Below are 27,592 nucleotides of genomic sequence, written 5' to 3'. Positions count from 1 at the left end.
CCATATCCCAAAGCAACAGCATTCCCTAATGGTGACATTAGAATCCATAGAATTAACATTAACCACAATATAAGCATGAGCATGAGCATAGTTACTGATACCATTAAAAACAGTTACAGATATTTTATCCTCAGCTTCGTTGGTTCCACAGTTTGCACAGCTCATGATTGAACTCCTCAAAGGACCTTCTTCACTCTCGTGTAGTGTATCTAGGGTTCCACTTCAGCCACTTTGACTGCTGCAAAGGTGATTAGCAGTACCTGATGAGGGCCAGTCCACCTCTCTTTCAATGGTTCTTCCTTCTGGGCTCTGGTGTACGCCTCATCTCCTGGTTTCGATATCATGGACTGGATTCTCAAGAGTCAGTGGCTTATTCTACACAAGGACACTTTGGAGCTGAGCTAAAGTTCTCCCAAGAGACAGAACATAATTATACACATCATGATATGTACATTTGCATTAGGGTTAGGAGATTCATATGGTGTGTGGAAGTCCCAAAATATTCCTAATAATCTACTTACTTCCTGTACCACTGTAGCTATAAAATGTAAACTTCTGTCTGATGATATCCCTAGGGGCACCCCAAATCTAGAAATGATCTCCTGCAGTAACCACTTAACTATTTCTTTTGCTTGATTGGTGCGACAGGGAAGGACTTCTGGCCATCCAGAAAATGCGTCAACCCCTACTAACAGATGTTTGTATCCCCGAGCTCTGGGTAGTTCTGCAAAATCTACCTGCCAATAATTTCTTGGTTCTATTCCTATCTGAATTTTCCCTAACCGTGCCTGTCATCTAGCCACTGGATTGTTCTTTAAGCATATCTCACACTTTGACATTATTGATTTTGCCATTGTTTGCATCTGTGAGGAGATTAGGTGTTGTTTTACCAATGCTACCAATGCCTCTGCACCCCAGTGACACTCATTATGTTTTATTTGTAAAATTTCTCTCATTACCAAGGGGGGGGTACCACTATTTGCCCTTGTGCAGTTACATACCACCCTTCTGAGTTCTTCTGTGCTTCCAGCAGACATGCTAACCTGTCGTCTTCCACCGTGTACTTTGGCTGGGGAGGCAAATTGAATTGAGATACATTAAATTTCAACAGTATTAGTGCCATTGTTGTCTGTACTTCTCGTGCCACCTGGCGGGCTGTCCAATCTGCTTTTCAATTTCCCTCACAGATTCTGGAGTTACCTGGCTGATGTGCTTTGCAGTGCATAATCGCTACCTGTTCAGGTTTCTGTACTGCACTTATTAATTGCAGGACTGCATCCTGATGTTTAATCCGTGTGCCTTGAGAGGATAGCAGTCCCCTCTCCTTCCATAAGGCACCATGTACATGTACTACTCCAAAGGCATATTTTGAGTCAGTCCATATGTTGACTGTCTTTCCTTTGCTCAATTCTAGGGCTCTGGTTAGTGTGACCAGTTCTGCCCTCTGAGCTGAAGTACTTGGTGGTAATGCTTTTGCCTCCACTACCCTATCAACTGTGGTTACCGCATATCCAGCATATCTGATTCCATTTTCCACGAAGCTGCTTCCATCTGTGAAGAGTTCCCATTCTGGTTGTTCTAGAGGGATGTCTTTCAGGTCTGCTCTTGCTGCATAGGTGTACTCGATTACCTCCACACAGTCATGTTCTAGTGGACCTTCCTCAGCTGTGGTACCTAGAAACAAGGCTGGATTCAAAGGATAGTGGTTTTCAGAGTCACGTTATCCTGCTCAGTCAGGGTTACCTGGAATTTCATCATCCTGCTTGGAGAGAGCCAGTGGCCCCCTTTTTGCTCCAAAACCATGGTTATCATATGCGGCACGAAGACATCTATGTGTCTTTGCATCATGAGCTCCCTGGCTTCTTGTATCAGCAGCACAGTAGCTGCCACTGCCCGTGGACATGAAGGCCATCCAGCACTTACGTTGTCGAGTTGTTTGGAAAAGTAACCCACCGGCCTTTTCCAGCTTCCCAGTCGTTGGGTCAGGGCTCCCAGTGCCAGTTGCTGCCTTTCATGTACATACAGCTGAAAGTCTTTGGATAGATCAGGTAACCCTAGAGAAGGAGCAGTTGTCAGTGCTACCTTCAATTTCTGGAAGGCCTCTCTCTGTGGTTTTCCCCAGGTGAATGACTGCATCTTCTGAGCCGTGTACAAAGATTTCGCAATCAGTCCATAGTCCATGATCCACAGGTGACACCACCCAGTCATCCCAGGGAAAATCCGCAGCTCATGTATATTCTGGGGTTCTGGAATGGCACAAAGAGCTTGGATACAATTAGTACCTAGTTTTCTTTGCCCTTGTGAGATTTTGCATCCCAAATAGATCACAGTCTGTTGGGCAATTTGTGCTTTTTCTCTGGACACCTTATATCCTCCCATTCCCAATGAATTTAAAATCTCCGTTGTTACCTTTATGCAAGTTGCTTCTTCCTCAGTTGCAATCAAAATTTCATATACATACTGAAGTATTAGGTATTGGTCTCTTGGCACCTGTCCTTTAGTCCAGATTTCCAGTTCCTTCTCCAATTGACTCCCAAATAGGGTGGGGGAGTTCTTGTACTTCATTGTTAATTGAGTCCAGGTGAGCTGGGTCTTTCTTCCACTTTTCTGGATGTTCCCACCCAAAGGCAAATAGTTTCCTACTAGCTTGGTCAAGGGGTATGCAGAAAAAGGCATATTTTAAATCAGTTACAGTAAACCATTTGTATGTCTCTTTCACAGATGCTAGCAATGTATAAGGATTAGCAACTACTAGATGAATGTCTTTTTAGTTATCTCATTTATGCCCCTTAAATCTTGTACAAGTCTATACTCACCATTAGATTTCTTTACTGGGAATATTGCAGTATTGTATTTTAATTCACATTCTTCTGGAATTTGGTACTTTAGGAATTTATCAATGATTTTTGCTATTCCCTGTCGTGCTTCTGTCTTGATAGGATATTGTTTAATTTGCATGGCACTTGCTCCTTTCTTCAATTCTACCTGTATTGGCTGTGCCAATTTAGATTTCCTTAGTATATCCATTTCCCACACAGAGGGAATCACTGTTGCTTCTACTTCTTTAGGAATATTGGGAGTTGGTTTCTCTTTTACCATTAAAATCTTTCCTGCTTCAGACTCAGGTATCCTCATTACAAGTTCACCATTCTCAAAAGTAATCACTGCCTCTAGAGCTGCCAGAAAATCACACCCCAAGAGCAGAGCTGAACACCCAGGTATATATAAAATTCATGTGTTAAAGTTTTATTTCCAAAGCTTAGATCTAGAGGTTGCAGGAATGGCCGTATCTCCTCCTTCCCTGTGGCTCCAATAATTACAATCAATTTCTCCCCAATCTGCCCTTCTACATAATTTAATATGGAATATCTACAAGAAAAGTGACATCTTTCCCTTCTAAGCGCAGAGTGACCATCTGTTCCTTTGATCCTGGCTTCCCCTCACAGATCCATGACTCTGGCTATGCTATCCAACTGAGGCTGAACATACTGACTAAACCAGTTTGGGCACTCTCACTTTCAATGTCCTTCTAATTTATTTATTCTTAATACTCCACAGCCTCTGCCAAAACCACTTCTATTACTGTCCCGACCGGTTCTGCCACCACGTCATCGCCACCTCTAAAAGCTTGTCCAAACTTCTTAACTTTCTGCTTTCCAGTTTCTGTAACTTTTTCTAATGTCCTCCTGTGATTGGTCTAGAAAAATAAAGACGAGCTGAATCCTTGCTTGCTCACTATCTATCTGAAGACCAATATATTTCCTGGCTGCATCTGAGCTATCCTCTCCACTATCACTGCTTTCCGTTCTGTCCCTTCTGCATCTCCCTCCCCTTCATCCTCGCCCCACAGTCAAATCCTGATCGTTGTCAAGGATAGAAGCAGTGCGCAACTTGGGCAGAGGAAGATAGAGGGGACAGGAGCCGATGATATAGGCGTAGGTGGGAGAGGAGAGTCGGTAGAGGGATAAATCTTTGAGCAAGTGTCAGCAGAGACGGAGGATAGCCAGGAGAAGCATTTTGGATAGGTGCAAGCAGGGGAGAGGAAACAGAATCTGGTGGGGTGAGAGTAAGTGGAGTGGAACTTAATGCTGAGGGAGCGTTGGTAGGGGCAGTGGGTCCTACAAATAAATCAGCTTCCAAATCATCTCCCCCCTTTTTTCCCAAAACCAGGTGTTCTACACAACACTTATCTTGGACGCAAGCCAAACAATGATTATTTTCTAAGACCAGTGCTTGTATTCTACATTCCACCAACCATGCCTGTTTCTCTTTTAAATAAAAGAAAAGATCTACGTATGGCAATTCATCAAGTTTTGATTCTCGTTTACAATTTGTCATCAGTTCTGATATAAGTTCCGATTGTAAAGACCCATTTTCCGGCCATCTCTGGTTATCAAGCAAAATGTACTCAAGCCACCACACAGTAAAATAATCAATCAACTTATCCTTATGTCACTCTTGACCAAAGTTTCCTTCCTTCCAATGTGCTAACAAACAACCCAATGGAGAAGCATGTGGGATGGGGGCATTGCCGCCCAAAACCCTTTTAATCCTCTTAGCTTCTCCATTATAACTACATAAAACCACCACCGCCGAACCTGCAATGCTTTCGCAATTGACTGACGGACGGCTGCCTAGGCAATACCAGGAATTCCTTAGCCCAACCACGCGCAGCTTTCGCCGCGTCTAACAGGCAGGCACCCCATACCAAACCAAATAATAAAGCACCTTACCTCTTTCCCAGGGGACATTGTGAGTGGCAGGGGGTCCCGGCGCGATGGGCTCCCCGAGAATCCCTCGGTGCCGGCTGGAGCGTGATCGGGTTGGGAGGTCCTCAGCAGCGCTCACAAGGTCCCATCTTGGGTCGCCAAAATGTTAGCCGAGGAAAGAACACACAATTGCGAAATTGTATGCGGTGCTTTATTTCAGAGCTCTGGAAGCCGGGGGTCCAGACCCAGATCTCGGCTTGTCCAACATGCTTTATGGTTACAGTTTTATACCTTTCTTGTTACATAAGGATTCATGTTAATCATTAAACCCCATTGTTCCATTGATTCCATCCCGAGGAACAATAGTCTGTGTGATTCTTGCTCAAGATTCTGGTTGGAGAAAATAATCATATTTAGTTACCAAACTGATATTACAATTGACAATTCTGGCATGCGTCTTGCTAATGATTATATCGGTACAGATCCTCCTGACCTAACTTTATTCTTTTAGGGCCTATGCATTCTACCAAGGTTCCCCCTTTCTCTCCCCCTACCACCTGTGCAAAGTTATGCTTTATACTTCATTTAATTAAAACAATAGCACGGAATAACATCCTGGTCACAAGTGGAGCCGATCCCTGTTTTTGGGCCCTTGCTATTTTAGAAATCAATTTAACCCTATGTTATCAATTCCATATCCTTCTAACATATCCATAATTGGAGCCAGAAATCTCTGAGAGGACTAATTATTCTGCAGCCATGAAAATCCTCTTTCACTCTTTTGACTACCTCTCTTTCTGAATCTTTGGATTCTCCATCAGTTTAATGAAGTGAACATTTCTCTTTAAAATGATTAAAAATGCTCTTTGTTGAGGGATTTTTTCTGATAATGTTATTGAGCTCTAGCCTTGATGGGGAAAATGTCACAAATTAATTAATCTAGTGACATTAACATTGCATTCTCGTAGCAGAAGTTCACCACTTAGATGTTTCAGTTTTAAATCTCTGCATGTTTCATTGCGTTACTGAAGAACAAGTGATGCATATATAGGGCCATATATTTTTGCTTTGCTTAGTTCAATTGATAGCAGAATTTTGTTTAAAGGATTTTTCTGTAATTTTCATGCCACAGATTTCTCCTAGCTGTAAAATTGGTAGACATAAATTGTCACACACTGATTTCAATTTAGTTTAAATTTAGGTCATGAAGTCTTCATAATTTATTCCTGCAGTCTTTTCAGCTCAACAACATTTAGACCAAAACTAGAAATGTTAAATAAGCTAACAATAGTTCTGTGGGTATCCCAAAACACAAGGAGGATATTCTGTAAAACATGTCAGAAGGAACTATGCGCCACTCACTCTTTTGAAGTTCTGATGTGCTTATATTTTATTTAATCTTTCTAAAATCTTTTCATGTTATTAAATAACTAACAGTTTAAGGAAATGTCTCTCTTTTTTTAGAAAACATTGAATTTAGCTGAAATATTTCATACTTTCTTACCTTAAAATTGACAAAGTAAGAAAATAGTTTAAATTTTATGCCTTTTTGGAAGCATACTCAAATTTTTTAAGGGAATTTTTCAAAGAAAACAAAGGCTTTTATTTAATATCGTCTGTCATCTCCTACAATTTTAGAAAAGTGACACTGGCCGCAATGTATGTGAAAACTTCTTGGATTTCAATTGCATCATTATCACACTTTGAAAACTGTCTTAATTTGTTTAAGTCAAGCATTCTTCATAATATTTTCTTAACAGTTCGTGTTGAAAAAGTTGGAATATTTAATTTCATTGTGTTGTATTTCTCACAAAATTTAACGGGTGCAGTTGTATTGACAAGTTTAAAACTTATACAGATACATTATTATTATTATTCTGTACATAGTGACATATACACAGTGAGCGACTCATTCAGAAACTAAAGTAATTGTTTTTCTTTGCTATCAGTAAGTATATTATTTACTTAGATATTGTTTTTGTAACTGACTTTTTTGTTTGCATTAGAATCTCGTCCTTTGTCACTCCCTGTGAAAACTGTGTTGAACTCATCTGAAAGCTGCAGAAGTCCTGAGGAAAGAATGAAAGAATTTATTGGAATAGTGTGGAATGCAGTTAAGTGCCTTACACTTCAGGTAAGATGAAAAGGAAGTGGAAAAACTCCTATGTGTTTCCACACTTTATGATACTTTTTATGCATCCTAGTGCTTTTTATTAGAAGAGTTTTAAAGGAGCGCCCAAGTTTTATTGTCTTATTTCAGTAGTTTCAAAGTCTGAGAGAATAAAAAATGAAATGAGATTTTGGGTAAATTAAGCAAAGAATACTTTGGCTTTATAATATAAAGTTTCAAAATACTGTTTTTTATTTAAAGGGAAAGATCCTTCAAAAATCACATTAATAAAAATTTCTTGTCACACATCTCTGTATTATAAAAACTGCCATTAGATTTGCAGAATACTTTCTTTTCTAAAACTATTTGTGGAAGGTGTGTATGATAAATACTTTCCTGAAGTTTATGACACAGTTGCTGTTGTTGCACAGAGAAGCCTCAGCAGCTTACTCGCCTATTTTTTCATGAAGGTCAAGTAGATGGCTGCTGGGATTAAAGCATGTTGATTTATACTGCTCTAAATTATAGCTGCTTATCAGTAAAAACAGAGTTTTTGTGTAGCAAATCTGAGTGTCACGTTAGGAGTCCAATGTTAAGATTGCAGGAACAAGTATTAGATGGCTTAGAAGTGCTAGAATTAGGACTATGTTGTTCCCAGTACTTATCAAGTGCTTATTGAGAAATTATTCTAAATTAAAATTATTATAACCTGTGCCTCTTGAACCATACATTCATTCTGTGAGGTCAGTATTTTATGGTACACCAGGATATAGTAGCAATTTCTTATTTTAATTTAAAAAAAAAAAAAAAAACCAACAAAAAAAAAACCTGCCAAAAAAGTCTTAATTACAACTTTTGGCAAGTTTTTTTGTCATTGTTACAGAAAGTAATTTTTGAATGCTTGTTCCTTCTTCCTATCAAGAAATATATTTATTATATACAGGCTCATCCCAGAATATGTGTCTGTGTCACTCCTTTTTCATGTGTCATCCCTCTTTCATGTAAAATGTACTTAAAATTCACAGTTTTAGAAAGTTTTAGAAAGTTTAAAAGTTCAGGTTCTCCTTGAACAAGAACTTGAGACTTGTCAGCCGACTGCAGAATATAGTGAATTTGAGGAGATGCTTTCTATTAAATCTATTTTAGTTTTCAGCCTTCTCTTTCATCACTGTTTCATGAGTATTTTGCTTGTTTTCATTTCTTTATGTTCTCTCCACTGTAGATTAAAATGTCTAGATAAGAGAGAGAATTTGTAATCTATTTGAAGGAAGCAGTGTATTTTTGTTATGTGTCTGGGTGGTACTTAGCACAGTGAGACTCCCTTTATAAATGCAGCTTACAGTTGGAGTCATAATAAAAGTAATAATGTAATAATGACAAGGAAGAAGAGCTGGGTCCTTTATATGGGGGGAGAGCTGAATCAGGACTATGATACTCTGCTCATACATCTTTCATGGTCTGCTTTTTTGTGAGCAACCAGCAAATTGAATTTGTTTTGAGGAATGAGTAAAATACCAACCATAAAGTTTGTGTGTTAATAGATAGGTAAAAAAGGTAGTTTTTCTTTCTGTGGAGATGGAAACTGATGACAATGATAGGCAGGGGTTGTTTTGAAGAGTAATCCCTAAATACTTTTCTGCTCTGACCTGACATACATACAAAATAGGGCTCACAGAGGATTTTTTGTACTGGGTGCTTTTTCTGGTGTTTGATGTTCTAGATTTATTTATTTTTTGCAGGTGGTTGTTTCTTTTCTGGTAGAGTACTCATGCTTTCTATATTCATCATTTTGACTATGAAATGATACTGTTAGTTTTTATCTATGCTGAAATTCATACAGTAGCTTACACACTTTGTTTCATCCTTATGCTTAACTGTACTTTGTAAAGTATTTTCCAGAAACTTCCTAGAAGTTTATTACATGTTATCAGAGAAACATTTCAGCAGACTTCAAGGAAGCATTGCAGGAAAGTTCGAGAATGTGTTTCCACACAAATGTGCAATAGTTATTCCTTGTGAAATATGAAGGATTTGTAGATACGTTTGCTGTTCTTTTTATAACTATTAGTGGTCCCTATGTCTAATTTATTTAAATATGGTTTCCAAGATACAAGTGCCATGTATATAGCTCATTTCTTTCAATAGCAGCCCAAATGGGAAATTTGTGCAAGGCAATGTCTAGAGGGTAAGAAAATGAGTAATCAGAACTCTGTATTGCAATTCAAGTACATTATGTTTATTTTATTATACATAATGTGCATTTTATTAAATATATATTTTTAAATGATATGTTCATACAGATTTTCTGTATTATTGTTTGGCACGAAAAAGGGAATTTCTAGAATAATTTGTGTGGGTAAATGCTGAAGCCTTTAGACTCTGTGGCTTTTTTCTAAAGCTAATTTTCATGTTCTTGGGTCTTTTAGTTACATGATTGTACAACAGAAAAGTCCGTAGTTGTCATCAGATAAAACCGAACTTTATAACTTAAAATCATCAAAGGATTATTCTTTTAGTGGAAGTTAGAGTAAGTAAATGTGTTTGGAACCAAAGTAATTGGAAAGTTTATTTTGGATCCAAAGCTGGTACTTGCTTAGCCTTAGCCCTGGCTAGCTTCTGATAGAATATTGCATGAAGGTTTTATGCATTGGAGTTGGGGTAACCTATTAGTATTTAAGTGAAAAGACTTTCATATTAAATTGTAAAACGTTGGTTTATTATTTAGTTGTAGGATTTTATATGCAGCCTTGAAGTCTTTTTGGCAGTTACACTATGTAGGAGAGTAATACTTATTTTTCACATGTTCTTCGTACTAATAATTGCTAAAATTGTGAAACAGTATAAACACAATTATTTTTAATTGGCTCTTAATGCTGAATTCCATTGAGAACAATGAAGGATCTGTATTTAAAGTAAATTAATTAATGAGTAATGTTGCAACAAGTGCCAACTACATAGGAATGTAATTGTTATATATAAAACTTAGGTATGCCTCATGCCTTTATCCCTGAATTTATTTGAAAAAATAAATCCTTTTCCTGAAACTACTGAAAACTTTATTTTCTTTAACGCGTATAACTTGTAAAAATCTTTGACCAAGTGAAACACTTAAAGGCAAGAAAGGGAAGGACAGATTTGATAAGAGTTCCTGTTCTTTGAATTCTCCTGTTATCCAGGGGTCAGGAAGAGATTCTTTGACTTGTAATTTAGCAGTTACAGCTCTCAGAAGCTCTTTGGCTATTATGAGATAGGATTATTTTTTAAATTGGTTACTTATCACAAACTAACAAAAAAAATTGTTGTTTTGGTAACTAAATAAAACCTTTTTTAAAGGCTTGAAATCTTTTTTAGGAAAGAACTATGAATACTATGAAGTACAATGACACTGTGTTTTAAGTGATCAAAGAAAATATATCTGATCCTCATTATGGTCATTTTTATGTACAGGTAGCCTGCCCTCTTAGTTCTTTTATTTATGTGTTCTGCTTTCTATTTAGAACATTTTTACTTTTGTCTACCTTCAAAACAAGAATTTCTGTTCTACCTTTTAAAGTAGTAACAAACACTGCATGTCTGGCTCAGCTGCAGGTGGTCTAAATGGTAAAATGAATTTGGATGTTGGAAGCTGGGCTGCAGTCTTATAATACTGAGTGCACCAGAACCTGCACGTGAGATGTGTAAGCAGTGGTTCTTTGCAGCTTGGGGAGTCATTGCAGGATGATATTCGGTACCTAGAGAAACACATTACCTTTCTGCTGAGAGCATATGAGGATTGATGACTAATTCAGAGAGAGGCAACTTCCCTGGAGAGACGCCCTTATGCAAGGGCACCTTGTAGAAAATCTTCAGTGCTTCTGATTGATTTCTGTAGCTGTAAAATGTGGGTTATGAAAAGGAATCATTTTATGTTATCACTATCATAAAAAGCTGTAAAGACTTGAATAATTTGCCCCTCTTTACTGCATATTTGGGGAGTCACTTGCTTTGGTTTCTTCCTTCCAACCCACCCTCCTCAGTTAGGAAGACCTAATTTTTCGGCAGTATTTATTTCACTCTTCTCTTTAGTGAACAACATTCCTTTTTATAAAATAAGAATTAAAAATACTCCAGTAACTTAATACTTTCCTTTTTATACAAGAGTCATTGGGCATTTTGAGGCTTGTATGTTTATAAAAGTGTAGAGTATAGAGTTACGCTTTACTTAATGTTTTAGAAGTAGAAGGGAAAATACTGCTTGCTTCTTTGGTTTGTCATTAGTGTACATTATTTAGCATGTATAGGCCTTGACATAATAGAAATTAAAATAGGGGGTGATCCTATTTCAAGAATGTAATAATTCGTTCTCTTTAGCACATGAATGTGTTCAGTATTGGCAAACGAACATGTTGCTACCAAAACTGAAATCAGATCCTTGAAACAGAAAGGATGTTGCCATGGAAAAATGAAGTAACACTCAGTGCAGCTGTGAAGCATTAATGAATAGGATATTTTTTTAAAAGATCATTTGTGTTTGGTGTGGCTTGGAGGGTCCCAACCAGATGGTTTCCATGAACAGAATCTGACCCTCAGCTTGAGGACTTCTTACTGGCAGATTACTTCATTTTCTTTCCCTTGGATTGTCAGATCCTTACATTAATGCAAGATTTACTGCAGCAGATTTATATTCAGTTACATAAATCAGTCACATCTTACATTAAATTCACAATTTCAGGCACACAGTTTAACAGTTATTTAAAAAGTGTAAAAAGATTTATATGATAGCTTTAATATATGCTATTGATGTAGTTTAATTTTAAGAATTTGGATTACCTGTATTTTGAAACACTTTCCAATAGGTGAAGCAATCTGTAGCACACATTCTCACTTTTATCCAGCATATAATTCCATCATTTTAGCTGCACTCTTCCATTCCTTCACTGGAACTTGTGAGTAGGCAAATTTCCGGATTCTGTGAGTTAAATGTACACAAATTCCATTGAAGTTGATAGTTGTGAATCTGTCTTTGAGAGGTTAAACAGGTGCAAGTCAGTTTTGCACTTACTGGAACCTTCTGCATTCAAGTTGGTAATTTCTTGTGTGATTATAGTCATTACACAGTATTTGCATTGCTTTAAAATATGGACTTTTGCCATACATTCATTGTGTTGACCATTAAAATCCTGCAGTAATGTTTTGCAAAATTTGTTAATCACTTAAAACTTTTAAATGAGGCACAGATAAGCCAACCATATCTGTAAGCAATTCTGTAGTATTGCATATGGTCAATTTTTAGTGAATCCAAATTTAGGATCCTGCTGACTGCACCAATTTGTCATGAATGAGTGATTTACAGTAATTTAAATAATCATTATCAAAGGCATTAGCAAAGGTGATTTTAATATGAATTCATAAATGTTGCTAGATGGACACGAAATGAAGGACACACGCAGTCAGTTGTCAGGGCAAAAAGGGGCTTTATTTTCTCGACCTCGATTTATATAGATTCTGGACACTGGCCAGGGATTGGAGGATGAGGTAGCCACCTCTCCAACCACACTGGTTGAACTAGAAGTCCATCAATTGTCCCTCCTCAAGAGAGGTATGTAAATGTAAACATCACTTTGTTTACCTGAAAAACTATGAGAGACTCCACTACAAAAATGAAAACATCAGAAGGCTGAAAAAGATTAAAGCGACACACAAAGATAAAGCGACACTTGGTGAAGTTAATGAGTAAGGTTCACTCTATCATTTACTACATGATTGAAACATACAAGGGAAAACAGAATTGGTATAAATCTAGCATTGTTTACATGGAGGCTGAAGGTGGAAAAGGGTAAGGTAACTCAAACGCTGAGTTGGGAAATTCAGACCAGACCTCCTTGCATGCCAAAACTCTGATGTGGCTTAGGTGCAGCTGGATCTGATCTGGACAACAGTTTATACCTAAGAGAAGAAATACAAAGTGTAAGGAAGTCCTTCCATTGAGTCGTGAGGTTCAGAGTAGTTCCCCTTGCTTTGTAAACTCCTGATGGAGCTTAAGTCCAATCTTAGACTTTGACAACAGTCTGTCTAAAGGAATTACCTACGTGGTAGGTAATTACCTTTCATTAGTATTAATGTAGCATGCTCTCAGAAGTTTACTGAGGATCTACTGCAGTTAAGGGATCTCTCTGCCTTGGGTTACAGAAGGAACACATTCTCAGATAAGGAATCCGAAACACTGGGAGGCACCCAGCTCAAGGGGAGAGTCACTGGTGTGCATTCCAGTTGCAATTTAGGGAAAGCCTGAATTGAACTCATCCAACTCAACCTTTTGTTAGTAGAAAAGCCTCTCTGCCTCTTGGAACAACCTTGAAAGGTGTCCAAGCTCCAGAGGAGATCACTGCTGTGCAGCCATCCAGCCTGGCAGGAAGAGCTCAAGGGCAGTTCACTTAAGCTGACATTGGCTTGTAGTCAAATTGCATGCAATGGGAAGGGTGTGCAAGAGTCGTCTTGTACCCACAGCTTTCTTTGTTCCTTGATAACTGAGTCTTGGAAGAAACACATTCAAATGTTATTCACATGATCAGGCATTATGCTCTTTGGGTCAGTCTGCTCTTTGTGTGTTTCCTGGAGTTCTTGACCTGGCTACAGCTCAGGCCTTTACCTCATTTGGAGCTTGTACTGAGCTACTGCTGGTCTGGTTAAGGGAGCTGAGTGTATCCATCACACATATGGAGGCCTGATGCTACCGTTTAAAGCCCACCAAAGTTCATGGTCCAACTCCCATTCAGTTGTTTGAAAAAGAATAACAAAGAGCTGCTTGTGCAAAAAAGGAATTTCCATCAGGAATTTAAAGGGGTGAAACTGTTGTGATTCTACTTCAGTATTCTTGATACAGCAAAATAAAATAAACCAAATGTGATCGAAAGAACTTTTCTTCAGTACAAAGCTGTACTGAATTGTAAATTAAGTGTAAAAACTCTACTAGAGTATTGAGATCTCTCCTTGAGAGTGCTTTGTAAAACATGTCCTATAGATTCTGCTGCTGGTAATGTGATGAAGTATAGTATTCTCTTCAAGTGGGTGGAATTTTTTGATTATTATTACCACATGGTTTGTATATCCAGGCAGCATTTGATGTTAATCGTCATAGATGTATATATATGTGTGTGTGTGTATGAAGAATGGGTGATCTTTTATAAACTGTTTACTCAGCAAATGCATGGATAAAACAATAGTTAAACTGATCCTAAGTTCTTTTATCATCTATTTATCATTATCCCACTATGGCTTGACCTGCCACCTATTACTAATAGACCAGAAAAACTATCTAATGTGTCACTGTAAAAATCTTTGCAAATGGACACAAAGACTAATTTGCCATTAAAATAAAATCCCAATCTGTTACATCTGTAACAATACACCCTAGCTTTTCATTCAGTATAAATAAAGTACACTCTGCAACCTTGGATCAATAAACTACTTATCAAAGATGTAATTAGCTTCATTTTACAACTCAAGCAGTTCTAAATCCAGAAACAAACAGAGACTTCATGAACCAATGTATTTATTTTTGCAAAATTCTACTTATATTTTTCTGCAGTGAATTCTTGTCAGTTTGTCTAAGCAAATGGGTACAAAAATACTGAAATAAAGATGAATATCTGTGTACTCATTAGGCTGGCAAAGTACTTACAGTGCCATGGAATTCCAGCTCTATTACAAATCCCTATTGTGGTCTTGAAAGCTTAATATCCTTCAGGGGAGAGTATGAAGTACAAATCTTGGTTATTGCTTTTAAGCTGTGCTGTCTTTAATGATGTCAAATTGAAAGAGTGTTATGTAAGTTTTGCAGCAAACAAATGTTTTTATCACAGCTACAAATAATAAGTTGTCCAACAATTTTTATGCTAGGCTTTTCCAAGCAATGTGAAGAAATGAACTGAATCATGGCTTGTATTTGCTTAACAAAGCATTCAAGTGTGTAGGCTTTTGGAGCTTTTTGGTATCCAGGTGCCTGAATGGTATTTGTAAGAGCCAAGGAAGACTAACAGACCACAGCTTACATCACCTCCGGGTTAACAAGTTGTGATGATTTGAGTTCTTGGTTTGGGCTCACTCAGCTTCTCTAGAAGTTCCTAAGAAGATGGCATAATGGTCAGACATGCTCCAGGGTAACAGTATTGAAAATATAGAAAAGTGCTTTGCATTGAAAAGTGATCAAAAGCTGGATAAACTTTGTCAACTTCATTACTATCTATTTCTCTTTGTGTATGTATACACCTCTCCATTTGTTTAAAAATCAGTCAGTTTTTCTCTTAAAGTTTGTGTTTTTCATAGTTTTTCTAATGATTACCTTTTTTGTACATGCTCATTATGTTGCTTATTAAGTAAAGGCAGAATTTTCCCTGAAACAGTTCTTTATAGAAAGTAACAGCATGTAAAATGTTGGCTAGTTCTAAAGACTTAGCTATTGCTGACAAAAGCTAATGAATGGCAAAAAGTGGAGGGCTTTCTCATTCAGAACATTTTCTAACTCAATTGCACTTGTAAAAAGCTGTTGAAATGTAGATATATGTATCTTTACATGGCAACACCTTTCTGATGAATTTACACAGCAAAAACATCCTTCTTTCTCCCCTCCCATAATCATAATTTACGAGCATTTATTATTTTCCAGCATTTTGCATTGCCTTTTATCTTAACTCAACTAAAACTTAAGACTATTTTCAGTCAACTGTGATAGATGAATAACTTCAGATTTTGTAGCAATATGAATACTCTGCAGTTAAGGGGGAAAATAATCTATTTCTGAGAATCTTTCTTCACTTTGTTTTTTCAGCTTGAAGTGCAGTCTTGTTGTGTATTCCTTCCGAATGACAGCCTGCCTTCTCCAAGTACTATTGTGTCGGGTGACATTCCTGGGACTGTGCGAAACTGGTACCATGGGCAGGCCAGTATGCCTGGCACACTTGTTGTCTGCTTGCCCCAGATAAAAATTATGAGTGCTGGACACAAACGCATGGAACCTTTGCAAGAAATCCCATTTGTTGTGCAGAGACCCATCCTGGAAGAAGGTAATGTGATAAACTCAGAAAACCTTACTCTTTAGTTCCCATTTCTAACTGTCACGAAAATTATCTTCATTTTATTTTGAAAACTTCTGATTTTGTACTGCTTTTTTAGCAGAATGTTGTTATATATTATTGATGTCTAGGAATACTACTTGCAAGGTTGGCTCTTGTGATTGGAAATCAATGTGGAACTCATCATCAAAGAGTTAGTTCTGTGATGTTTTGCATATTTGAAACTAAAATAATTTTTTTCCTTCATTGGTTTTGTTATTTAAGTTATTTTGTAGCCAATCATCTTGACACAACAGGAAGTGGCGGTAAATTGGAAATTCCAAGACAAAATGGAAAAACTTCTCATCCCACCAAGGTCTTGGATGTAACATTCAGACCAGACATTAGTTAAACATTCTTCACTGAGAGAGTGGTTGGTCACTGGAACGAGCTTCACAGAAAAGTGATCATGACACTAAGCCTATCAGAGTTCTAGATGCATCTGTACAATGCTTGTAGTCATATGATTTAATCTTAGGTAGTCCTGCAAGGAGCAGGGAGTTGCACTCAGTGATCCTTATGTGTCCCTCCCAACTTGAGATATTCTATGATTCAATATAAAATTCATAAGTATAGCAAACTGTCAAAAGAAAAGAATGAAACTTTAATGACCATCCTGATAGGCAACGGTTGTTGCTTTGTGTTGTGACTCAGGAATTGTAGCAAGTATTTTGTAGAGATTTGAAAAAAAAATTGTAAAGGTTGAGGAAAAGTACTGTAGTTCTTATTTGAAGAGCTAATATTTGATAGGTGTTTGAATTTTAGACCAGCTTGAGGGAAGAATCAGCTTTTAACATTCTGCAACTGATCAAGAAATGGATGGAGGAGATAAGCTGAAAAAGTACTTAGGAAGTGAAAACAAGTTGCTTATTTTCAGTATTTTTAATTGTGTTTTGGGTTTTTTTTTTTTAAAGAGCCCTTAGAAATGAACAGAATAAACAGTAAATGGACTTGCAGCAGAGTTCTGAAGCAATACTGATGTAAAAATCTTGTTCCATGTATCTATATATAGATATGAAAAATTGTGTACTGGAAATAGGTGAGGCAAATATTCTGAGCCATTTGAGGCTTGGGTTCCAGGTTTATTTTAATGACTTCCATGAGAGCTAGGCTCACAACCAAGTTTTGGATTCCATGGAAATGCCAGTATTTGTGGTTTAACTGCAGCCAGCAGCTCTGTCTGCACGCAGCCCCTTACTCCTCCACCCTGGTGGAATGGCGAGGAGAATCAGGAGGTCAAAAGTGATATAGCTTAGGAGTTGAGATAGAGGCAGCTTAAAAGATAAAGTAAAAGCTGCAGGTGCATGCAAAACAAAATAACAAAATGATTTGTTACTTCCTGTCAGTAGGCAGATGTTCCAGCCTTTCTGTTTGGTTGGTTTCTTTGGTTATTTGGAGTCAGCTGACCAGGGGGACTCCCTTCCCAGCTCCTTGTGTGCCCCCAGTTTACTTGCTGGTGGAGCAGTGTGAGAAGAAGGAAACACTTTAAGCACTGTTCAACAATAATTAAAACATACCCATATTATCCACAGTTTTAAGCACAAATCTAGAACAGCACCATTCCAACTACTATACAGAAAATTAAGTCTATCCCAGACAAAACTAGGGCATTGGTGTACAGTTAGTTCATTGTTGTTTTCTTAAACTGTATTATTTAGAAAGAATTTTTGGTGTGTTGTGTATTCATTCTAAGGTGCAGAGAGGGAGATGCAGCAATTGTTCCATTGGTTTTGTGACAGCATTTTCTGAGAAAATTATTCTGTTTTCTGTGAACTTACTGCTGGAATACAAACAATTCAAAGGGTATGAAAAATTAAGACATAATCACATTCAAGAGCTAGTCCTGCTCCTGCCATTTGAAATTTGTTTGGATTTATAACATTGTGTTTCTTCTCCCTTTGATCTGCCACTTATATCGAACTCTGCTCCATTTTGTATTTTACCTTAACTCATGGCAGTGGAAATAAAATTGTAGTTTTTAGTATTGAAAGTCATATTAGAGATGCTACCAAATGAAAAAAAAAAAGTTTAAAAGAAAGAAAGGTATATGTCTTTTTCCTAATAACTTTCAGTAGGAATGATCTTATTTGCTAATCATAGTGACAGATAGAAAATAAATTTAACGGAAGTCTTTTGTTTGTTTTAAACTGATGATGTAATTTAAACCATTTATGAAAGTAAGAAGTCATTTGAGTTTTGTCAGACCCAGATTTGAAGGAAAGAGCCTAGTGAGAGAAAAGAATCCCCCTGGTTGGGATAAAGCCTATGGTAAGGAATTTATTTGTGTGTGGCTTTCTGCTCTGGGAATAATGCCAAACAGAAGTTCTCACAATCTTGATATTTTTGATTCTCGAGTGGAGCCATTGCCTTCTCCCATGCCAAAACTCCCTCTTAAAGAGATTATTTCAAAGCTTTTTCACAGCTTTAAAGTCACCTTCTTTGTTTCTTTCCCTGTAGAGGTAAATAATTTTTATTGACTTGTATTGTGAAAGTCTCTTAATTTTCTTCTGTCTTTGAACAAGACTTCAATGGCAGTCTGTCATTCTTCAGACAAGTTACCATTTCTCAGAAATTATATTTAGTCAACTGTGCTTTTCCTGCTTCCCATTTTTTTGATCATTCTTTCATTTACAAAGAAGATATAAGTAAAAGGCTTTTCCACAAGGATGTGTTGTTACTTTTAAGAAAGCTCTGTGCTCGTTGATATATTTTTCTTATTGCATGATGGACTAAAAGAGGACAAAAAGGGAACATATTCCTACTGTCATTTGGGAATATTTCAGCCTACTCAGATACTTACTGACCTCAAGATGTCAACAAACTGTAAAAATAGCTTATGCACTATCCCACAATCAAGTCTTTCCATTTGTTTACAGACTTTTGCTGCATCTCTGAGGTAATTTTAATTTGTAGGAATGCATAAAAGAACATTTTAAGTACTTTTATAGCACTTTTATTCAGAAACATAATGTAGCTCATTCATACTAAATAACCATGTAATTCATAAATGGATTTATCTATGTAAAGAATTAAATATTTGAACTTCTGTTGAATAGCAGATACAATTAAGTAAGGTATTGAATTGCATTAAGTATTATCGTAAGAGTGCCAATTAATCAGACAGAGATCTGTGAGGTAGTATCTATTGAAGATGTTAAAGCAGAACCACAAAATCATAGAAGCCTGGAAGGCCAGGTTGGAAATGACCTTGAGCAATCCCTGGTCCAAACTTGCATGGCAAAGAGACCCAAGATGATGTTATCCAACACCCTGCTCGTTTGCTCCTGAAAAGCCTGCGCATCCCTAAGGAGGCTGTCCCTCTTAATCATTGTTCTTACTGTAAAAACTCCCTTATATCGATATGAAATCTCTCCCGGTGCAACTTGTACCTGTTGCCCCTTGTCTTCTCTGTTTGGACACCCTCTGAAGAGGAAGACCTCTGTCATGTTTGTAGCTGCCCTTTATGTAAAATAGTTACTAAGAAAAAAGTAAATAGTTAGAAATTCTGTTTGAGCAAAACTGAAGTGTTCAAAGAAGTGCTTAGAGTGAGTTGTGACTTTCCATGTACATCTAACTTGAAATATTTGACAATTCATCTGTATAATCTCCAAGGTCCAACCTATAGCGATAGGCTAAAATGTGGTAAATATATTTGGACAGCATATGTTGTTCTGGTCAGAACTTCAGGACTGCTAAGCAGTCTTCCAAAAATCTAAACTTATATAAAAGGGAAACAGATTGAAAACATGAAGGGAACTTTTGCATAACTAAAGCATTGTTTTATAGTAATAGTGAAAATTTTTAGCATTGATGAATTCCTCCTGTTTTTAGAGGTTTACATTTTTAATTATTTTAGTTACTGATTTTTTGAGTAATGTTAATTAATTTTTAATATAATAGTGCTCCTCTTCAGGTTCATAGTAGTAAATTTTATGGATTCATCTTTGTAAAAATGTTTCTTTATGTCAGATACAGTAAGATACAGATCTTTAGGTAAGACACAATAAAATCCTTTCAGAAAGCAGTGTTCAAAATATCTTAAAATTGTTGATATTGCTGCTGGTCATATTCACATTGTCAAGTGGATAGCCATATACTGACAGTCAGTGAATCACTGTATTCCAAATATTTAAATTTGAAAGGTAGCTTTTGTTTGTGAAGTAAGATGGATTATGTATCTTCACAGAATTTTGTAACCTATGTCGAAACTCAAAAATCTGTCAATAAGTGACTTGCAGGGAAATAGGAAATTAGCGCCATATAGATTTCAACCTGAAAATAGAGGTTAAATGTTAAAGTAGAACAGCAGTATGTTTGCCTGATTACAAATTATCATCTTGCATTAGGTTTTAAAAAATGTTTACCTTTAAATTTACAGAAATTATTTTTTTCAGTTATTATATTTAAGATAACTATTAAACAATAAAATATCTTGCTGTTTCATGGAGGGATTTGTGTGCAACCTTAGCGATCATCTCTTTCCAATCTCCCTGCCAAGGGCAGGGACACTTTTCACTAGACCAGGTTGCTCAGAGCACATTCAGCCTGGCTATTAGCACTTTGAGGGATGGGATAGCCACAATTTCTCTTTGCAGCCTGTTCCAGTGTCTTGCTACTCTCGTCTTCTTTATATCTAATGTAAATTTACCTTATTTTGGTTTATTTGAGCTTATATTTAATGTCACCATCTGTAATAGTAATTATTGTATTTAATTGACCTGTTGTTAGAGCAGCTTGTAAAATTAGTTCTCATGTTTGAGAAGCTGGGATTATGCAGACATTGAACTACTTTCCTGTTGCATGACTGGGAGGAAGTGCAAAGGACCCAACATGTAGTGACTGCAGTTTCTTGGTTTAAACATTGCTTGTCCCATGAGAATGAGGGCGTTAGAAATCCATATAAAGACCCTGCAGCGTGGGTACAGAAAGGGAAATGAAGACAGAGTAGTCAAGTTGCTTTTTAAGGATTCCGAGGCATACTACTGATAAGCCTGGGAATAGATCCCAGAGCACATGCCTGATAAAGCTTTCATGATCTCTCCTACCATTACTAATTTTTAACAAACAAAATTTCTCTTTTGTAGAACTCTCAGTATTGTATACACAATATTGTTTACAAATGCCACAATTGCAATCTGTTTTTTAAAAATAAAGATAAGTACTTCGTAAAAATGAGAGCAAACATAACAATTATTAGTAGTTAAGTACATTTATCAATATTTTGTATCATGCATATTGGAAGACTTATTATGAACATTAGTCATTAACTCTTGCAAAGAAGCAAAATGCATCAATAAGTACCAGAGAAAGGGCTTCCACATACCAATTTTTTTTATTTAGAGATTGTAAAAATAATTCAAAAATTCTGTAGGAAATTAGTCTTTCTAAACTCCTGCAAGTAGCAGATAAAAGATAAATGCCAGTACTTTGGAAATTGTCTAATGGTTGGGTCAGTCAACTGCCAAATACCTGGAAGTGGTATTTATAAATTTAAGAGGTTATCAAAGTAGTTAAAATAGTTTAATTAATAAATTTTCAAGTACAAATCAGTGATGTTGTTCTATGAAATTAAAAATAAGGGTTTAGAATAGTAGTAGATCAGGGATTAACCAGAATCTTCAACAATAGTAGGGGTCTTTCATGTGTATATTTTATAATCTTGCCATAATAAATGTTGGGTGTGCTGTAGTTCCACTGAGGGCAATTCCAGTTTTCCCAGTTTACTTAAAATATTTCAGAATTTCATCAATTAGTGACAAAATAATATACATAGATGGGAAGGTTAGATGTAGAGAAAATTCTGCTAAATGTGGCACTGACTTTTCCCTTCTGCCAAGAATTCATTCTTTAAATTTTGGGAAAATCCTATAAGCAATGTTGCTTCTGATGCTTAACCACTTTGAATATTTTTTTTTAAGTTTCATGAAACAAATTTGCAAATGAATGAAGGTAGATTTTTTTTGGAAAACAAATAAGACATAGGTACAGCAACAAACAAGGATTTATCAGGTGCACAGTTCCAGTAAAGTGTTAGAACAGGCACATAGTGTATAAGGAGCTGAAGAAGAAGTATTTGATGACGTTAGGGGGAATTTTGTAGCTGTAAATTCACTGTATCTTTGCTACAGTGTTCTTTCAACATAAATTGGTTTCTGTAAATTGATAAAATTTTATCATTGTTTTCCTTTTAAGGTAGATATCGTGTGCAGTCTAGTAGAGCTGCTACTGATTTTTTTCCCTTAGATATTATTTATTTCCAATCTATGAATTATGTTAATTTGTGTTCATTTCTATGGTTAATTTACTGTGATGGTCAAAAAGAAAACCAAAGTTCACATGTAATAATTAGAAACATGTCATTGGAATTGACTTTGCATTTGAATTTTTTCCATCTATTGCAATTATCTTTTGTATTTCTTGGCTGAATGAATTTGGAAAAAAACACAAATTAACTGCTTCAAAGCTTTTAATCTGCAAGCCTTTTGAAAATATTTTCAAGTCATTTTGAACTGAATTCATCAGTATGTAATAGCTTTAAAAAAACTATTGAAGTTTTCAGTTCTTAGGATGAGACAGAGTTTTTTGATACATGCTTTTGATCATATAAATGTATTGCCGAAGCCACCTGTGGAAGAAAATATAGAAGTCCCACTAAAATAATATGGTAAAAAGATGTTGGAATGAAGCTTTCTTTTAATTTCAAAACACTATTAATTCCTTTAAATGGTCACAGTTAACAGCTGGTGCTATTTCTTAGTGTTGTGATTTCTCAGCAGGACAGTGTTGACTGTAGGTCACACCAGGCAGCAAACACACTCTTCATATATTATTTAAAAACACTCATTTGAATTTTTTATTGTCCCATGAGACCCCAAGGGGCCCAGCCCAGTGTACCTTTGTGTACCATTTTCTCCTCTGATTCTTGAGATGGGCTCCCACACTTCTGGGGTATTAGATTAATTTGGACTATTTTTATCCATGACTTAGGCCAAAATTTTGAAAAATAAAACCTCATACCTTTCTGAATTTTTCTATGGGAAGGAGAACTTTCCTGCTTCTCTTTCTCCTTCTCTGTTCTCCCTGCAAAGATGATGTTTCAGGCATGGCTGAGGTTTGTGGATGTTCACCAGCCTGCTGTGTCTGCATCTGGCACTGCATCCAGCTGCTTTTATGTTTCTTTGTATTGAGACAGGCAGTTTCTCTTGGTGGACTGAAAATTCATGTGCTGGGTACAGACTATGTTGTTCAAGTTGTCACAAAAGGGCCCAACTTCCTCAGTAGGAAATCTGACAAATGGGAGGAAGATTTTCTTTAACGAAAACAAAACCTAACAAAAGAAACCCCAAAGCCCCCCTGAAATGTTCTTATACCTCTGAAGAGCAAAAACACATATCTATTTCGAGTAAAATCAGAATTATCCATGTATCTTTCAGTGCCTTATTTTCCTCACTTCTTTTGAGCATTCTTTGAGTTTTGGTTCAGTGTTTCTCCCAGAGCCTAATTTTTTTTTCTTTGGGAACTGGCTCTGGATCTCAATATGTAAGATTGTATTTGGTTTACATGGCAAGGCTTTGGTAGTGGGGTGGACTGTAGGGCTGACGTGTGGGAGAACATTCCAGAAACTTTCCTCATGTCCAACAAAGCCAGTTCCAACTGGCTCCAGATGGACTTTCCGAAGCTGAGTCAGTTCTGCCCGTGAACAGTAACAGGTGAATTATTTCTCCCTGTCTTCCAGCCTTTTGTTATATTTTCTCTCCTAGTCCAGCTGGGTAAGGGGAGTGATAGCAGCTGTGGTGGGTTCCTGACACTCAGCCAGCGTCAACCTAGCACAGGGATTCTGTTTCAAGTCGTGTAATCTCTGTGCTCAGTTCCTCTCAACTCCAGCTGGAAGAGCTGCTGAAATTTTCCCTTCACCAAAAGGAGTTTCTGTTGTCCCTTTAAAGAACTACCTGAATAGTTCTGTGATCCTGTTTTGGAAACTTTTATGTTTCATCTATTGACAACCTAAAGAAAACTGATTGTATGGAAGCTGTAGGCATTTTATTGTTCAGCTGTGCACTGCCAATTCCCTCACTGATTATGCCTGATAACGATTCCTGGTAGGATGCCAAGAACCCCTCTGGGTAGGCTTTCTCCTAAATATAAGAAATGAAGTGCTAAGTGTATGTTCATAATAATTTTTTTTTAGAAAATCCATTACCATGCTGTTCCTAGGAAGTTTTAGTGGGGCGGTGGAAAGAGCTGCACTGTGAGTATTGGAATAGGCTTCACTCTGCGGCACCACTGTGTTGAGATGTAACCTGTAGACTTTTAAAGGAAAGAATTCACTTTTTTAGTATTAAAACCTGTAAATAGATATAAGTATATAATAGAAGGAGTTGCCTCTGAACTGCACCCATATGCTGAAAAAAGTGGGGAGTGTTTTCTGGATATTCCTCAGTTTGAGGAAAATTATATGAAGCAGAAAGATTTCTTTAAAGACCATGTTGTACATGTTTGTTCACAGTTTGGACTTAAAATTCCCAGTGGATTTCAGTTTTTAGAAGTTGTAATAAATTTATTGCTATTGTTTAGATTTTGAGGTATAGCATGGAAATGATGGTTGAATTATATTTATGACAGTTTGGGATCAATTTAATGGTTGTTGATTGCACTTGCTGATTTCTAAGATGGTTTAGAATAAAACCTTTGCTAACTTTGTGAAATTAATACCCTACTTTTTATTAGGCAACTGTTTAACTGCTTCCCCTTCTTTTTAATCACTAGGTGATGCTTTTCCATGGACAATAAGTCTGAATCATTTCAGTGTATATACTCTTCTTGGACAACAAATGACACTTAATTTGGTAGAACCAATGGGCTGTACTTCTACTTTAGCCGTGACTTCACAGAAACTGCTTCCTTCAGGGCCAGAATCCAGACACTCCTTTGTTGTCTGCCTCCATGTCGACCTTGAATGCCTTGAAATAAAATGCTCCAACCCCCAGGTTGGTACATTTAATTGATTTATGAATGGAAATTAAAAATAACTTGATTTAAGGACGATTGATCTGCATTTTCATGAAGAGGGTCTCTGTCTTAATTTTTTTTTAACTGGGTCATCAAGATCAAGGTGCTTAGATTGGGATTTGCTTTGAAGCTCTCTCAACTTCTGTAATTTAAACTCTTCTCCAAATGTAATAGCTGTAGTATAAATGCATCTTTTGGCTGATGGAGTGAAATGAATTGCAGATGTACCATTAAATGCTATGATACTGTTCTGCTGTCACTGTGGATTCCTATATTGAAATGGTTTAATGTAATTTTTTTTGCTACATTTCCATGGAACTAGCATTTCTTTGAACGTAAAGTGTTTTTTAGGCAAGCAATGGTATCCTACAGTAAAGGGAAGAAAAAGATGAGTGCATGTAAACAAAACTTACGACCTCCTTTGTGTTTATTAAAAGGAAAAGGTCCTTTTAGATTTTTCAGAAAGTACACCTTGTGTTTTAATAACTTGGACCTAGTTTGCTCAGATTTCAAATACAGTAGGTGTTTGATAATATTAAAAGTAGAATGGCATTTTTACAAGTGCAGTTGTTACCTAAATGTGAGTTGAGAACTAAAAAGATAATAGAAAAATACTATATTTTTCAAGCATTCCAAATGAATTGTAACTGAGTAATTCGTTTTGCAAACTGTAAGAAAATATTTCCATTAAAAATCTGAAACTCTAAGCTCCATATAAATCATATTATGAGCATAGTGAGCTGTTAAAATGAAGTTGTAGTATGGAATATTAGATCAAATGTTATGGTCCTAAAGGGTGTCCTTGTACACTGTGATGTTATTAATTTACTGAAGTATTCTAATGACTGAAAGGATGCAGACAAATTATTTGAGTTTACTAAAGGTTCTTGAACTGCCTTTTTTCCTTTACATGTGCATTACTTGTCCTTTAGGGAAGAAAAAAAGGCAATCAGCCTTCCTTAACCAGATGTCGAAGGATAGAAGATGAAAAATACAGTTCCATAAACAGCATTTGATAGTTATAAATTCACAGTATGAAATTTGATTCCTTACAATGGCAGGCTGTATTTTTTCTATAGATGACAGCCTTAAACTAGGTGAAATTTGGTGAATTTTTTAAATGGCAGCAAAGGTGAAGTATTATATTTATATGACTATTATGATTTAATATGAAACCATGTTCTGATGGTCGTAAAGTCAATAGATACTTCCAGTGTGCAAAACTACCAGGATGTTGTCTTTGGTTGTAGTTTTCAATTTTGTAGTAATGTGTTATTTTTAAAATATAAAATGCTGTAATATATTGAGCTTAACACATTTTGCCAAGTAGTCACTGGGATCTTATTGAATTATGTTTGGTTTCACTGAGGAGGGAGTGGAAGCAGTGAGAGGGGGAAGCCCTTTTTAACAAATACTGGCAGTTATCCTTTTTGTCCTACCGTTTTTCTTCTCTTAAATAGTGTGTTCTAAAAATAATTATTATATATGCTCAAAAATACTTGGAAAGGAGGGAGGCCTTACACTTACACTAGCTCTTTTCATATAATCAGAAATGTGTTTATAAAATATTGAGACTACGCATTTGAAAACATGCTACCAACAGGAGAAAAAGGAATTCTTCCACTTCAATCAGTAACAACCAATGTAATGAAATAAAGTGCATTAAAAATAACCAAAGATGTGACTTTATCAGAAGTTTTGGAATTTTATTTGCATGTAGACAGCTGCCATCTTTTTTTGTTTTAATGAGTCTTTATTGTGAGGCTTTTTTGGTATTTTTTACCTTTTAACATAACTCTGTGAAAATTGCCTCCCTCTAATGAAAGTGTGCCTTTTTGTTTGCTGAACTTATTTTGTCCCTAGTTTCAGAGCAGGATAGAGTATTTTGATCATACTACTTGGTTGGGTGGTCGCTGGTGATGTTCAGAGACATGGCTACTGCTGTCTGAAACAGCCACTATTTCAGAGATCAAAGATTCTAGCCTGAGCAATTTAAAAAAGTTTCCTGGACAAGATAAGTAATTATTAGCTTTAATGATTATGACTACTGCAACCCCAGTAAGATTTAAACCTTTCAGTGTTGGATTAACTGATTACAAACCTCTTCACCTTGTGTATGAGCAGACATATAAACACAAGTTCCTTCTTTTGCATTACTTTGTGCCTTTAGGAACAGTAGCATAAATAATTTTTTGAAAGCCCTGCTTCATTAAAACAAATTTAGCTTAAGTTGTCCTTTGGTTTCTTGGAAAAAAATTGAGATGTGGGGAAATTGCAAGCATGTATGATTTGGATATCTGCCTGTATCCTATTAAATTTCTAGAGAGACTTTTGCCAGCAAAGTGTCAACACCAGTTAATGTTATATTAGTCAATCAATTGGGTGGACATTACATTAGCTAGTTACATTAGTTGAGCTTCCTGCATTACATGGAAAAGACTTGGGAAATCTAAGAAATTTGAATTTGGTAATTTAAAGGTTACCAGTGCCTATCAGAGTGCTCCAGACACAAAACACTTTAGAGCATAACTGAAAGGGCTCTTCATCACAGCCAGAGTTTTTTGGCTATAGATTTTCCTCTGTGTATGAAGGAAAAAAATGTACTGTAAAGTTTATCTCCTCTAAGGAAAATTCTGTCAAAAGATTATATGACCTGCTCTGTGTAAACCTTGAAA

The 27,592-nt window shown here is 36.4% G+C and overlaps 1 protein-coding gene across 10 annotated transcripts in view; it reads left to right on the top strand.

Annotated features, from left to right (window-relative positions):
• Positions 1-27,592, top strand: part of VPS13B (vacuolar protein sorting 13 homolog B) — a 438,627-nt gene that overhangs the window by 216,289 nt on the left and 194,746 nt on the right. For all 10 annotated transcript variants that reach the window (XM_083871399.1, XM_083871402.1, XM_083871397.1 and 7 more), the window contains 3 exons: positions 6,716-6,843; positions 15,626-15,860; positions 24,675-24,895. In XM_083871399.1, coding sequence (XP_083727525.1) covers positions 6,716-6,843; positions 15,626-15,860; positions 24,675-24,895 — 584 coding nt within the window. The remainder of the gene's footprint in view (positions 1-6,715; positions 6,844-15,625; positions 15,861-24,674; positions 24,896-27,592) is intronic.

This window comes from Zosterops lateralis (assembly GCF_965231275.1).
Source record: "Zosterops lateralis genome assembly, chromosome: 1".
In the NCBI taxonomy this organism is placed as follows: domain Eukaryota; kingdom Metazoa; phylum Chordata; class Aves; order Passeriformes; family Zosteropidae; genus Zosterops; species Zosterops lateralis.
This window is presented reverse-complemented; position numbering and strand designations above follow the sequence as displayed.